Here is a 14,208-nt window from a genome sequence, read left to right as displayed (position 1 = left end):
TAGAAACCTAGAAAATTCTAACAGGAATTGACAGGGCAGATGCAGGAAGGATGTTCCCGATGGTGGGGGAGTCCAGAACCAGGGGTCATAGTCTAAAGATACAGGGTAAACCTTTCAGGACTGAGATGAGGAGAAATTTCTTCACCCAGAGAGTGGTGAGAATGTGGAATTCGCTACCACAGAAAGCAGTTGAGGCCAAAACATTGTATGTTTTCAAGAAGGAGTTAGATATAACTCTTGGATCTAAAGGGATCAAAGGGTATGGGGCAAAAGCGGGAACAGGTTACTGAGTTGGATGATCAGTCATGATCATAATGAATGGCAGAGCAGGCTTGAAGAGCCGAATGGCCTACTCCTGCTCCTATTTTCTATGTTTCTATGAAAGGATATACTTGCACTGGAGGAGGTGCCGCAAAGATTTACTAAATTGGTCCCTGGGATGAGGGAGTTGTCCTATGATGAGAGGCTGAGTTAATTGGGCCCATATTCTCTGGAGTTTAGAAGAATGAGAGGCAATCTCATTGAGACATACAAGATTCTGAAAGGGCTTGATAGGGTAGAAGCTGAGAGATTTTTCCTGCTGGTCAGAGAATCGAGAACGCAGGGGCAGTCTCAGGGTAAGGGGCTGATCATTCAGGACTGAGACGAGGAGAAAATACTACACTCAAAGGGTTGTGAATCTTTGGAATTCTCTACCCCAGAGGGTTGTGGGTGCCCCATCATTGAATACATTTAAGACCAGGATAGATAGATTTTTGGTCTGGCAGGGAATCAAGGGATATGGGGAGCGGGAGGAAGTTGAAACTGAAAGATCAGCCATGATCATATTGAATGGTGGAGTAGCTCAAAGAGCCGCGTGGTCCACTCCTGCTCCTATTTCTTGTGTTCCTGTGTTCTCTGTTTCTCTCTCCACAGATGCTGCCTGATTGGTGAGTATTTCCAGCACATTCTGTTTTTATTTTCTAAAAGGTAAATTCTTTTATGAAGAAACTAACTTATATACAGCAATACTGGGAAGGAAGGGTAACACGTCTTGTCTCTGTAGCTCCTTTCAACAACTGTCTAGAGAATAGAGTAGTAGTAGAAGCAGATACATTAGGGGCATTTAAGCGACTCTTGGATAGGTACATGGATGATAGTAGAATGAAGGGTAGGTAGTTAGTTTGATCTTAGAGTAGGTTAAAGGTTCGGCACAACATCGTGGGCCGAAGGGCCTGTACTGTGCTGTACTGTTCTATGTTCTATAAGTGAGTGCCATTCATTGTCTCTGCTTCCACCACCCTCATGAGCAGTGAGTTCCAGGTCATTATCACTCACTGTGTAAAAATGCTCTTCCTCCCATCCCCCTGCATCTTTTGCCCAAAACCTTCAATCTGTGTCTCCTCATCCTTGTACCATCAGTTAATGGGAACCTTTTTTTTTGTCTAACTTATCGAAGCCTGCCATAAACTAGCACGCCTCTATCACAGTGGCATAGTGGTACTATCACTGAGCTAATAATCCACAAACCAAAGCTAATGCTTAAGAGATATAGATTCAAATCCCGCCATATTAGCTGCTAAAATCTAATAAATTCAATTAATTAATAAAAATCTGGAATTGAAAGCTAGTCTCAGTAATGGTACTAATGAAATTATCATTGATCATTTCTTTAAAAAAAAACCCATCTGGTTCACAAATGTCCTTTAGGGAAGGAAATCTGCTGTCGTTATCTGGTCTGTCCGACATGTAACTCCAGACCCGCAGCAATGTGGTTGACTCTTAACTGCCCTCTGAAATGGCCCAGCAAGAAACTCAGATGTCAAGGGCAATTAGGGGTGGGCAACAAATGTTGACTTTTCCAGTGTTGCCCACACCCCAGGAAAGAATTTTTTAAAACTCTCCTCTATCACTCTTGCTGCAGGGAGAACAACCACAGCTCTTCCAACCTAACCTTGTAACGATAATCCTCCATCCCTGGAACCATTCTGGTAAATCCACTCTGCACCCTCTCAAGGACCCTCACATCCTTCCTAAAGTGTGGTGACCAGAACTGGACACAATACTCCAGTTGGGGCCAAACCAGAGCTTTATAAAGGTTCAGCATAACATTTTTAAAAATTCATTGATAGGATGTGGGTGTCGCTGGCATTTATTGCCCATCCCTAATTGCCCTTGAGAAGGTGGTGGTGAGCTGCCTTCTTGAACTGCTGCAGTCTATGCGGGGTAGGTACACCCACAGTGCTGTTAGAAAGGGTGTTCCAGGATTTTGACCCAGCGAAAGTGAAGGAACGACGATATAGTTCCAAGTCAGGATGGTGTGTGAATTGGATGGGAACTTGCAGGTGATGGTTTTCTCATGCATTTGCTGCCCTTGTCCTTCTAGTTGGTAGAGGTCATGGGTTTGGAAGGTGCTGTCTAAGGATTCTTGGTGCGTTGCTGCAGTGCATCTTGTTCATGGTACACACTGTTGCCACTGTGTGTCAGTGGTGGAGGGAGTGAATGTTTGGAGATGGGGTGTCAATCAAGTGGGCTGCTTTGTCCTGGATGGTGTTGAGCTTCTTGAGTGTTGGAGCTGCACCCATCCAGGCAAGTGGAGAGTATCCCATCGCACTCCTGACTTGTGCCTTGTCGATGGTAGACAGGCTTTGGGGAGTCAGGTGGGGAGTTACTCGCCTCAGGATTCCTAGCCTCTGACCTGCTCTTGTAGCCACGGTATTTATATGGCTACTCCAGTTTAGTTTCTGTAAAATGGTAACCCCCAGAATGTTGATAGTGGGGGATTCAGCAATGGTAATGCCATTGAATGTCAAGGAGAGATGGTTAGAGTAATAGAGTTATACAGCACAGAAACAGGCCCTTCGGCCCATCGGGTCCATGCCGGCCAACAAGCACCTATCGATTCTAATCCCATTTTCCAGCACTTGGCCCGTCGCCTTGTATGCTATGGCGTTTCAAGTGCTCATCTAAATACTTCTTAAATGTTGTGAGGGCTCCTGCCTCTACCACCTCTTCAGGCAGTGTGTTCCAGATTCCAACCACCCTCTGGGTGAATTCTTTTCCCCTCAAATCCCCTCTAAACCTCCTGACCCTTCTATGCCCCCTGATTATTGACCCCTCCGCTAAGGGAAAAAGTTTCTTCCTACCTACCCTATCAATGCCCCTCATAATTTTGTATGCCTCAATCAGGTCCCCCCGCAGCCTTCTCCACTCTAAGGAAAACAACCCCAGCCTATCCAGTCTCTCTTCATAGCTGAAATGGTCGAGCCCAGGCAACATCCTGGTGAATCTCCTCTGCACCCTCTCCAGTGCAATCACATCCTTCCTATAGTGTGGTGACCAGAACTGTATACAGTACTCCAGCTGTGGCCTAACTAGCGTTTTATACAGCTCCATCAGAACCTCCCTGTTCTTATGTTCTATGCCTCTCTTGGTGGAGATGGTCATTGCCTGGCACTTGTGTGGCACGAATGTTACTTGCACTTATCAGCCCCAGCCTGTATATTATCCAGGTCTTGCTGCATTTTTACATGGACTGCTTCAGTATCTGAGGAGTGCTGAACATTGTGCAAGCATCAGCAAACATCCCCACTTCTGACCTTATGATCGAAGGAAGGTCATTGATGAAGCAGCTGAAGATGGTTGGGCCTAGGATACTACCCTGAGGAACTCCTGCCGTGATGTCCTGGAGGTGAGATGATTGAGCTCCAACAACCACAACCATCTCCCTCTGTGCTAGATATGACTCCAACCAGCGGAGAGTTTTCCCCCTGATTCCCATTGACGCCAATTTTGCTAAAGCTCCTTGATGCCATACTCGGTCAAATGTTGCCTTGATGTCAAGGGCAGTCACTCTCACCTCACCTCTTGAGTTCAGCTCTTTTGTCCATGTTTGAACCAAGGCTGTAATGAGGTCAGGAGCTGAGTGGCCCTGGTGGAACCCAAACTGAGTGTCACTGAGCAGGTCATTGCTAAGCAAGTGTAACTTGATAGCACTGTCGATGACACCTTCCATCACTTTACTGATGATTAAGAGTTGGCTGATGGGGCGGTAATTGGCTGTGTTGGACTTGTCCTGCTTTTTGTGTACAGGACATACCTGGGCAATTTTCCACATTGCCGGGTGGATGCCAGTGTTGTAGCTGTACTGGAACAGCTTGGCTAGGGGCGCGGCAAGTTCTGGAGCACAGGTCTTCAGTACTATTGCCAGAATATTGTCAGGGCCCATAGCTTTTGCAGTATCCAGTGCCTTCAGTCGTTTCTTGATATCACGCGGAGTGAATCGAATTGGCTGAATTCTGGCATCTGTGATTCTGGGGACTTCAGGAGGAGGCCGAGATGGATCATCAACTTGGCACTTCTGGCTGAAGATTGTTGCAAATGCTTCAGCCTTATCTTTCGCACTGATGTGCTGGGCTTCCCCATCATTGAGGATGGGGATATTTGTGGATCCACCTCCTCCAGTTAGTTGTTTAATTGACCACCACCATTCACGGCTGGACATGGCAGGACTGCAGAGCTTAGATCTGATCCGTTGCTTATGGCATCACTTAGCTCTGTCTATCGCATGCTGCTTATGCTGTTTGGGTTGTAGCTTCACCAGGTTGACACCTCATTTTGAGGTATGCCTGGTGCTGCTCCTGGCATGCCCTCCTACACTTTTCATTGAACCAGGGTTGGTCTCCTGGCTTGATGGTAATGGTAGAGTGGGGGATATGCCGGGCCATGAGGTTCCAGATTGTGGTTGAGTACAATTCTGCTGCTGCTGATGGCCCACAGTGCCTCATTGATTCCCAGTTTTGCTTTGCTAGATCTGTTCAAAATCTATCCCATTGAGCACGGTGGTCACCACACAACATGATATAGCTTCCCTGCTTTTGTACTCAATGCTTCTATTTATGAAGCCCAAAATCCCATATGCTTTAATAATCACTCTCTCAAAATGTCCTGCCACCTTCAAACATGCATCCCCAGGTCCCTCTGATCCTGCACACTCTTGCGAGTGTGGTATATATTGCCTCACTTCTGCTAAAATGCATCACCTCATACTTGCCTGTATTAAATTCCATCTGCTACCTGTCTTCCCATTCTACTAGCTTATCTATGTCCTGTTTCAGGCAGTTCATATCATCCTGAATGTTTGCTAGTCTTCCAAGTTTAGCATCATCAACAAATTTTGAAATTATACTCTGTCCTCCAAAATCAAAGTCATTTATATATAGCAGACAATGCAGTGGTCTTAGTACTGGCCCTTGGGGAACATCACTGTCTACCAACCTCCAGTCTGAAAAACAATCATTTACCACAACTCGCTGTTTTCTGTCCTTAAACCAATTTTTTAAAAATCCAGTCCTATTACATGAGCCTCAATTTTGTTCACCAGCCTTTTAAGTGGCACTTTATCAAATGCTTTCTGAAAATCCATATAGACAACATCCACCGCATTCCCTTCAACAGCCTTCCCTGTTACTTCACATAGCACCTTCAACATGGTAAAACATCCTGAAGCACTTCACAGAGTGTTATCAAACAAAATTGGACACCGAGCTAGATAAGGTGATATAAGGGCAAACGACCAAAAGACATAGGCTTTAAGGAACATCTTAAAGGAGGAAAGAGAGGTAGAGAAGTGGGCAGGTGTAGGGAGAGAATTCCAGAGGTTAGCATCTTGACAGCTGTGAAGGCACGGCCAACAATTGTGGAGCGATTAAAATTGGGAATTCTCAAGAAGCAAGAATTGACGGAGCACAGAGAGGGTTGTCGGGCTGGAGGAGATGACAGAGGTAGGGAGGCAATGGAGGGATTGAAAACAAGGATACGATTTTTAAAATTGAGGTGTTGCTTATCCAGGAGACAATGTCGGTCAGGGGGTACACGGATGATGGGCGAATGAGACTTGGTGCAATTAAGGACACAGGCAGCAGAGTTTTGGATGAGTTTATAGAAGGTACAAAACTGGAGACCAGTCAGGATGTGTTGGATTAGTCAAGTCTCAAAAAGAAGATAGAGGCACTGGAGAAAGTGCAGAAAAGGTTTACTTGGATAATACCATAACTGAGAGGATGTGGATATCAGGAAAGATTGAGCACTCTAAGGCTCTTTTCTCTGGAAAGGGGAAAGTTGAGGGAAGACTTGTTTAGATTATGAAGGGTTTTAATAGAGTAAATGTGGAGAAACTGTTTCCACTTGTGGGGGAGGCCAGAGCAAAGGGGGCATAAATGTGATAATCACTAAGAGATCAAATCAAGAACTTAGGAAGCATATCTTTACCCGAAGAATGGTGAGAATGTGGAACTCACTGCTACATGGAGTGGCTAAAGCAGACAACATTGATGCATTTAAGGGGAGGTTTGATGCACCCCTGTGGGAGGAGGGAACAGAGGGATATAGTGGGGGACAGAGTAGGAAGAGATAATTAGAGTGGGAGGAGACTCGTGTGGAGTATAAACACTGACATAGACCTGTTGGGCCGAATGGCCTGTTTCTGTGCTGTACATTCTAAGCAGCAGTTACTGCAATTCAAAGGCAATGTATTGACTGCGACGTCTTTGTGGTGTGAAAATACATTATATATTCTTCTTTTTCTTTAGTTAGAGTGCTGGGTGCACTTTATTAGAGGAAGGACAGTCAAGCTATCGAGAGCATGCAGTGTCAATTCACTAGGGATAGGAATCCACAGGCGTGAGGAGAAACTTGAGATACTGGGACTGTTCCCACTGGAGCAGGGAAGGTTAAGAGGAAATTTAATAGAAGTTTCTAAAATTATGAAGAGATTTGTTAGGGTAATTGAGGCAATCCTCAATCCTCTGTTTGGGGAGTCAATGATGACGGGGTCATCAATCTAAAGTTGCCAGACAGTGAGGAGAAATTTCTTTACACAGAGGGTTGTTGGAGCATGAAATACTTTACTACAGGAATAGTTAAGTCAGAGACCATTGTACCTATAGAGGAGAAATGGGATGATGATTTGATCTAGAGGAAGATACAGGTCTAGCATGGGGTGGTGGGATTAGTTTTGGATTGGACAAGCAAAGAGCTGGCATGGACATGATGGGCTGAATGGCCTCCTGTTGTGCTGAAAACTTCTTTGGTTCTGCATATGTCTTTTGTAGGACGATTTCTAGGAAGGAAAAATAGAAAATACTGCACTTTTTTAATATTAATTCTTGGGCATTACTGGCATTTAGTACCCATCCCTTCTTGTGCTTGAGATCAGTTAAAGATAGCAAATTTCCTTCCCTAAAGGACATTAGTGAATCAGTTGGGGGCTTTTTTACAATAATCCAACAGCTTCACGGTCTCTTTTATTTACACTTTTTTTTAATTTCCATTTTTTTCCAGAATTCAAACTACGAAGGTGGGATTTGAACTTGCCTTCTGTGGATACACAACAGATCTGTCAGCATTTGGAAGAGAAAAAGGTAGGTTTAAGGATTAGTTTAGAAGACTGAGGTATGATTTAATTGAGCTGTTTAAATGATTAAAGGAGTTACTAGAGTAGATAGAGAGAAACTATTTTCTGTGGTCGGGGGAGTCCAGAACAGGGGGGCCGTTCAGGGGCGATGTCAGGAAATGTTTCTTCACACAAAGGGTAGTGCAACTCTCTCATCTCAAAAGGTTGTGGATGCTGGGAGTCAATTGGAGCTTTTAAGACTGAGATCGATAGATTTTTCTTCAAATGAGGCATTAAGCCGAGGCTCGGGAAAATATTCCTCCCTCAAACAACATCAACAAAAACAGGTGTGTTGAACATTTCTGTTAAGATGACAGGGTTAGATGAAGAGGGATGGGAGCATAGACACCAGCATAGACCTGTTATGCTGAATGTCTGCATAGTCTATGTAATTGTTATAGGGTAAGGGTATCAAGGGATATGAAGCGCAGGTGGGTAAAATGGAGTTCAGATGCAGGTCAGTAACTATCTAACTGAATGACCAAGCAGGCTTTAGGGGCTGAATAGCTTCCTCCAGTTCCTATGCTAAAGCTCGAGGGGCTGAATGGCCTTCTCCTGTTTCTAAGGGCCAAAGTATTAACCTGTTGTTCCTATTTCAGGCACTGGCGTGACTTGCTGTGTGTATCTGAAGCGCTTTCTGGCCATCTTTCACATTAACAGTCCACTTTTCCTTTTTCTTTTTGCTCTTGTTGTCTTCCTCCTCCAGCACCCTTTAACTGAATGATTGCCCAACACCCTGCCGCCTCAGAGTGGCTGTTTGTGACTTTTCTCTCCCAATGCTCACTTTGCACTTAGTTCCTCATTTCCTACTTCACCACAACATCCTCAAACGACACAGTATTGCTATAATTGCTCATATTCTGCCCAGTGGAAAGGAAATGTCCCCCTATCAACCCTCGGCAGCCAGTTACTTACTTCCAAACACTTCCTGTATACTGAGCATTGAAGATTACTGATGTATATATATATATGTGTGTATATTTATTTTAAAAATTACCAACCGGAAGAACATTCAAAGCTGCACTTTTGAAATAGTCTAAAATAATAAATCAATTTTCGCATAAAGCTCAGCTTTATTTTTCTCCCTCCAGAGACGTCCTGATTACCAGAATTACAACAAACAAAATGACTTTTCTAAGTAAAGCTGGGGATGGAAGAGGAGGTGGGTGATGAGTGTGTGAGCCTCAACAGTTAATATTGAGACACATGCACCATCAGATCACACCCTACTCAGTGTGAAAGAGGAACCAGGCAGTCACTTGAGCCTCACTGGCTGGAAATAGGTGGATTCTGTGGGTTTCGAGTGCAGAGTTCGGACATATTGCAACTGCTGAATTCTTGCGGCATTTGCTTCATCAAACCAGCGAAAGGGCCCAAAGAAAACCTGCCACTGGGAATCAGGGAAACCTCAAAGTTAACGCATCTCGCGAATGCTTTGGACAGCAGAGAGCAATACTTGATTCAGGCTCACTGGAGCTGTTGAGAAGAGAGGGTTTTTTTTGGTTGCATGCTTGGGGATGTGGGCATCACTGGGATTTATTGCCCGTCCATAGATGCCCAAATCCCCAGAGCAGTTTGATACAACTGAGTGGCTTGCTAGGATCGTTAAAAGGCAACCAAGTCGGTGTGGGGATGGGAGGGACATAGAGGCGTCGACGGGCTAAGGACGGCAGGTTTCCTTCCTTAAAAGGACGGTAGTGACCCAGTTGGGTTTTTACACCAAAAGCTGTCATGGGTCACTTTTACGGAAACCTGTTATTTATTTCCAGACTTTTTAGATTTAAATAGTGGAATTTGAACTCATGCTCATGTCGATTATTAGTCTCGTAACAGGTTCAGCAAGGGAGCGATTATCAGACAAAATTTGATACCAAGCCATACAAAGGTATGTTAGGACAGCAGGCCAAAAGCTTGGTCAAAGTGGTAGGTTTTAAAGGAGGTCATAGAGTCATAAAGTCATAGCATCATCACAGTACAGAAAGAGGCTATTCAGCCCATCATGTCCATGCCAGCTTCGTAGAGCAATCCAGTCAGTCCTACTCCCCCCCTCGATCCCTGTAGCCCTGTAAGTTTATTTCCCTCAAGTGCCAATCCAATTTCCTTTTGAAATCATTCAACACCTCCGCTTCCACCACCCTCGTATGCAGAAAACTCCAGGTCATTACCACTCGCTGCGTAAAAATGTTCTTCCTCACATCTCCCCTGCATCTCCTGCCTAAAATCTTAAATCTGTCTCCTCTAGTCCTTGTACCATGAGTTCAGGGGAACAGCTTTCCTTTGTCTACCCTATCCAATCCTATCATAATCTTGTACACCTCTATTAAATCTCTCCTCAATCTCCTTTGCTCCAAGGAGAACAACCACAGTTTTTCCAACCTAACCTTATAGCTAAAATTCTCCATCCTTGGAACCATTCTGGTAAATCTCCTCTGCACCCTCTCACGGGCCTTCACATCCTTCCTGAAGTGTGGTGACCAGAACTGGACACAATACTCCAGTTGGGGCCGAACTAGAGCTTTATAAAGGCTCAGCATAACTTCCCCGCTTTTTGACTCAATGCCTCTATTTATGAAGGTCACGATCCCATATGCTTTGCTAACTACTCTCTCAATATGTCCTGCCACCTTCAAAGATGTCGATGGTGAAATTTGAATTCATAAAAAGTCTGGAATTAGAAGCTAGTCTAATGGTGACCATGAAACCATTGTCGATTGTTGTAAAAACCCATCTATTTCACTAATGTCCTTTAGGGAAGGAAATCTGCCATCCTTACCTGGTCTGGCCTACATGTGACTCCAAACTCATAGCAATGTTGTTGATTCTTAAATGCCCTCTGAAATGGCCTCGCAAGCCACTCAGTTCAAGGGCAGTTAGGGATGGGCAATAAATGCTGGCCTGGCTTAGTGATGCCAACAAACCACAAACAAATAAAAAAAATCTATGCCCATGAACCCCCAAGGCCCTCTGTCCCTGCACACTCTTTACAACTGTGCCATTTAGTCTACATTGCCTCTCCCTATCCTTTTTGACAAAATGTATCACCTCAAACTTCTCTGTATTAAATTCCATTTCCCTCTGCTCTGCCCAACTACAGGGTGAATTCCAGAGTTTCTGGCCTCAGCAGCTGAAGGAATTGGCCACCATTTGTCAGGCAAGGAAATCAGGGAAACACCAGTGGCCAGAATTGGAGGAGTGCAGATATCATGGAGGGCCTGGAGGAGGTTACAGAGATAGGGAGGGGCAAGGCCATGGATGGATTTGGAAACATGGATGAGATTTTAAAATCGAGGTGTTGCCAGATTGGAAGCCAATGTAGGTGAGAAATCAATGTGGGAATAGTGCAGGGAAGTGTGGTTGAGGTGGGAGATCAGCCGTGATCTTATGGCATGGCAGAGCAGGCTCGAGGGACCGTTTGGCCAATCGTGCAAGTTCCAGCTCTGTGAAAGAGCTTGCTAATTTTTAAAAAATTCATTCATGGGATGTGGGCATCGCTGATCAGGCCAGCATTTATTGCCCATCCCTAATTGCCCTTGAGAAGGTGATGGTGAGCTGCCTTCTTGAACCGCTGCAGTCCATGTGGGGTAGGTATACCCACATTCTTGTTAGGAAGGGAGTTCCAGGATTTTGACCCAGCGACAGTGAAGGAACGGCGATATAGTTCCAAGTCAGGATGGAGTGTGGATTGGAGGGGAACTTGCAGGTGGTGGTGTTCCTATGCATCTGCTGCTCTTGTCTTTCGAAGTGGTAGAGGTCGCGGGTTTGGAAGGTGCTGTCTAAGGAGCCTTGGTGCATTGCTGCAGTGCATCTTGTAGATGGCACACACTGCTGCCACTGTGCGTCGGTGGTGGAGGGAGTGAATGTTTGTGGATGGGGTGTCAATCAAGCGGGTTGCTTTGCCCTGGATGGTGTCGAGCTTCTTGATTGTTGTTGGAGCTGCACCCATCCAGGCAAGTGGAGAGTATTCCATCACACTCCTGACTTGTGCCTTGTAGATGGTGGACAGGCTTTGGGGAGTCAGGAGGTGAATTACTCACCGCAGGATTCCTAGCCTCTAACCTGGTATTTATATGGCTACTCCAGTTCAGTTTCTGGTCAATGCTAGCCCATAGGATATTGATAGTGGGGGATTCAGTGATGGTAATGCCGTTGAATGTCAAGGGAAGATGGTTAGATTCTCTCGTATTGGAGATGGTCAATTAATCCCGCTCCCCTGCTCTTACCCCACAGCCCTGCAATTTTTTCATTCTCAGATAGTTATCCAATTCTCTTTTGAAAGTTATTATTGAATCTGCTTCCACTGCCCTATCAGACAGATCATAAAAAGCATGCTGAAAATAATGTATTCTGTTGTATCTGGTATATTTAACATGTATAAAAAAGCAACTCGTGGAAATAAGTTAAAGTATTTTTACTGATCGATTTTAGTTTAGTTTAGAGATACAGCACTGAAACAGGCCCTTCGGCCCACCGAGTCTGTGCCGACCATCAACCACCCATTTATACTAATCCTACACTAATTCCATATTCCTACCACATCCCCACCTGTCCCTATATTTCCCTACCACCTACCTTATACTAGGGGCAATTTATAATGGCCAATTTACCTATCAACCTGCAAGTCTTTTGGCATATGGGAGGAAACCGGAGCACCCGGAGAAAACCCACGCAGACACAGGGAGAACTTGCAAACTCCGCACAGGCAGTACCCAGAATCGAACCCGGTGCAGCAGGGAATGGGACGAATTGGATAGCTCTTTCAAAGAGCTAGCACAGGCACAATGGACCGAATGGCCTGCTTTTGCGCTGTTATTATTCTATGATTTTATGATTCTCATAGATAGCCTGGGAGATCGAGAGGGAAGCCCAGAACTTTGCAAATCTCTCCCCAGTAAGTTGGAGTTTAAAATTCAGTTGCAATGGGCTGCAAATCGAGAAACACATACTGGAGGGTAAAGGAAACTTGTTGAGTGTTGAATAAGTTGTACAGTAAGAGGGACAGAGATTTCCATTGCCGACAGGTGAGCCTCGGGATGCGCTGTATCATCTGCAAAACTGCTGCGAACTTCAGTCCCAGTCTTCACTCCGAAAGGCAGCTTCTGTTTCAACCTGGAGAAAAGTCCAGTCCGTCCCATCACTTCCTAAGTGTTTAATTTTACTTATTTTTAATAACGAAAAGAAGAAATGAAATCCTACAAGTTTTAAAGTATTCAGTGTCCTTGTTGAAAGCGGAACAAAGTGTTTGTCAAATCCGCAAACAAAACAATCGCTGGGCGTTTGTCACTTGTTTCGGGTGGGATTGTGTGTTTTTTTAAAACAAAGTCTGAGTGTTTGATCTTTTTACACACACAATATTCCCGCTCCGATTGGAATTTACAAGCATTCTGTTTTGTTTTTAATACTCTTTTAGCAATTAATGTTTCGAAAGTCCCTTATCCGCAAATCTACCACTTCTTTCTGGCCAGTTTTCTCCAACCTCCTGCGTTAATACTCAGGCTGACCGACTTACACATGTATTGTATCACCCGGCATTTCTGTCTTTCATTATTTATATTTTAATTCCTCAGCCTCTCTCATTTCTCATTCTCCTTTCCCTAACACTCTTTTGCTGGTCTTTCTGTCTAGCCCTTACTTCTCTTCCCTAACTTTCTTATTGCGAATCTATTTAACTATCTCCTTATTTTCTGTCTCTATCTCTTCTTCCATCTCAGTGTTTCTTTTATCTGCCTCTTGTATCTCTTTATTTCTCTTTCTGCTCGTTTTCATTTCTGTTTCTCTTATTTTTTTTCTCTCTCACTATTTCTCCCTCCCCCCCCTCCCCTCCAGTCCCGCCGCAGTCTCTTACCCAGGGGTAGTGGTCTGTAAATAGGATGCTGGTGTTCGGCAGCAGTCGGGTTGTAGAGAGCCAGATGTTGGGGGATGAGCGGAGTCCTGTACAGATGCTGAGACAGATCGGCGAAGCCGGGGCTGCCCTCCCCAGCGAGCCCGCTCCTGAAGCCAGGCGGCGGTGGCGGCAGCGGGAAGAGCGGCGGCAGCGCAGCGGGGAAAGGGGTGCAGCAGGCGGCCTGGCCACGGGAACCCGCGCCCTCCCGGCTCAGAATGTCCTCGATGTAAAACGGCGTGGGGTGAATGGGTGAGGGGGCGTGCAGGGTGATCTCAGGGGCCGGGGGTCTGTGGAACTGCATTGCAATCTTCCGAATAAAGAATTCAAGCAATAGGAAGAAGATAACATCAACTTGTTAACTGATTAGTGGGCTGGACTCAAGTAACTCTCTTACTGCCTCAGCTATTTTACTGTGCAAATACTACAAGAACAGGGCGGGGACTGCTGGCCAGAGATAGCAATCAGAGAACCAGTGCACAGAAGGAGGCCATTCGGCCCATTGTGTCTGTGCCAGCTCTTTGAAAGGGCTATGCAATTAGTGCCGCTGCCATGTCCCGTCCGTCACATGGCCGACCGCGATCACATGTTGAGTGGCCATATGGCATAACGCAAGCAATCATGTGGCACGGGTGCAAGGCGAGAGGCCAATTGGGGTGTCAGATGACTCTGGAGCACGTACTGGTACCATATTTAAAGGCCTGCCAGCCCTGTACTCACTCCTGCCTTAGAGTCATTGGCAGCTTTCAGTGTACTGATGAAAACTTTGTTGCACTGATTCACGCCACCCCCCAACACCGCCAACGAGGGCAGCACGGGATGGCCAAAACAAGACACAGGGTGGCCCCACAGTTCAGTGATGCCTCCCTGCAGCTGCTCCTCCAGGCTGCAAGGGAAA

General features: G+C 45.4%; 1 protein-coding gene across 1 annotated transcript in view; it reads right to left on the bottom strand.

Annotated features, from left to right (window-relative positions):
* The window catches only part of LOC137367776 (hematopoietically-expressed homeobox protein hhex-like), a 68,367-nt gene extending 54,664 nt beyond the window's left edge, over positions 1–13,703 (bottom strand). The window contains exon 1 of the mRNA XM_068028671.1: positions 13,275–13,703. Within this exon, the coding sequence (XP_067884772.1) occupies positions 13,275–13,614 (340 nt within the window). The 5' untranslated portion in view covers positions 13,615–13,703. The remainder of the gene's footprint in view (positions 1–13,274) is intronic.
* Between the last annotated feature and the right edge of the window lie 505 nt (positions 13,704–14,208).

This window comes from Heterodontus francisci, chromosome 1 (genome assembly GCF_036365525.1).
Source record: "Heterodontus francisci isolate sHetFra1 chromosome 1, sHetFra1.hap1, whole genome shotgun sequence".
Lineage (NCBI taxonomy): Eukaryota > Metazoa > Chordata > Chondrichthyes > Heterodontiformes > Heterodontidae > Heterodontus > Heterodontus francisci.
Note: the sequence above shows the minus strand (reverse complement) of the source record. Positions and strands in the feature narration are given on the sequence as shown.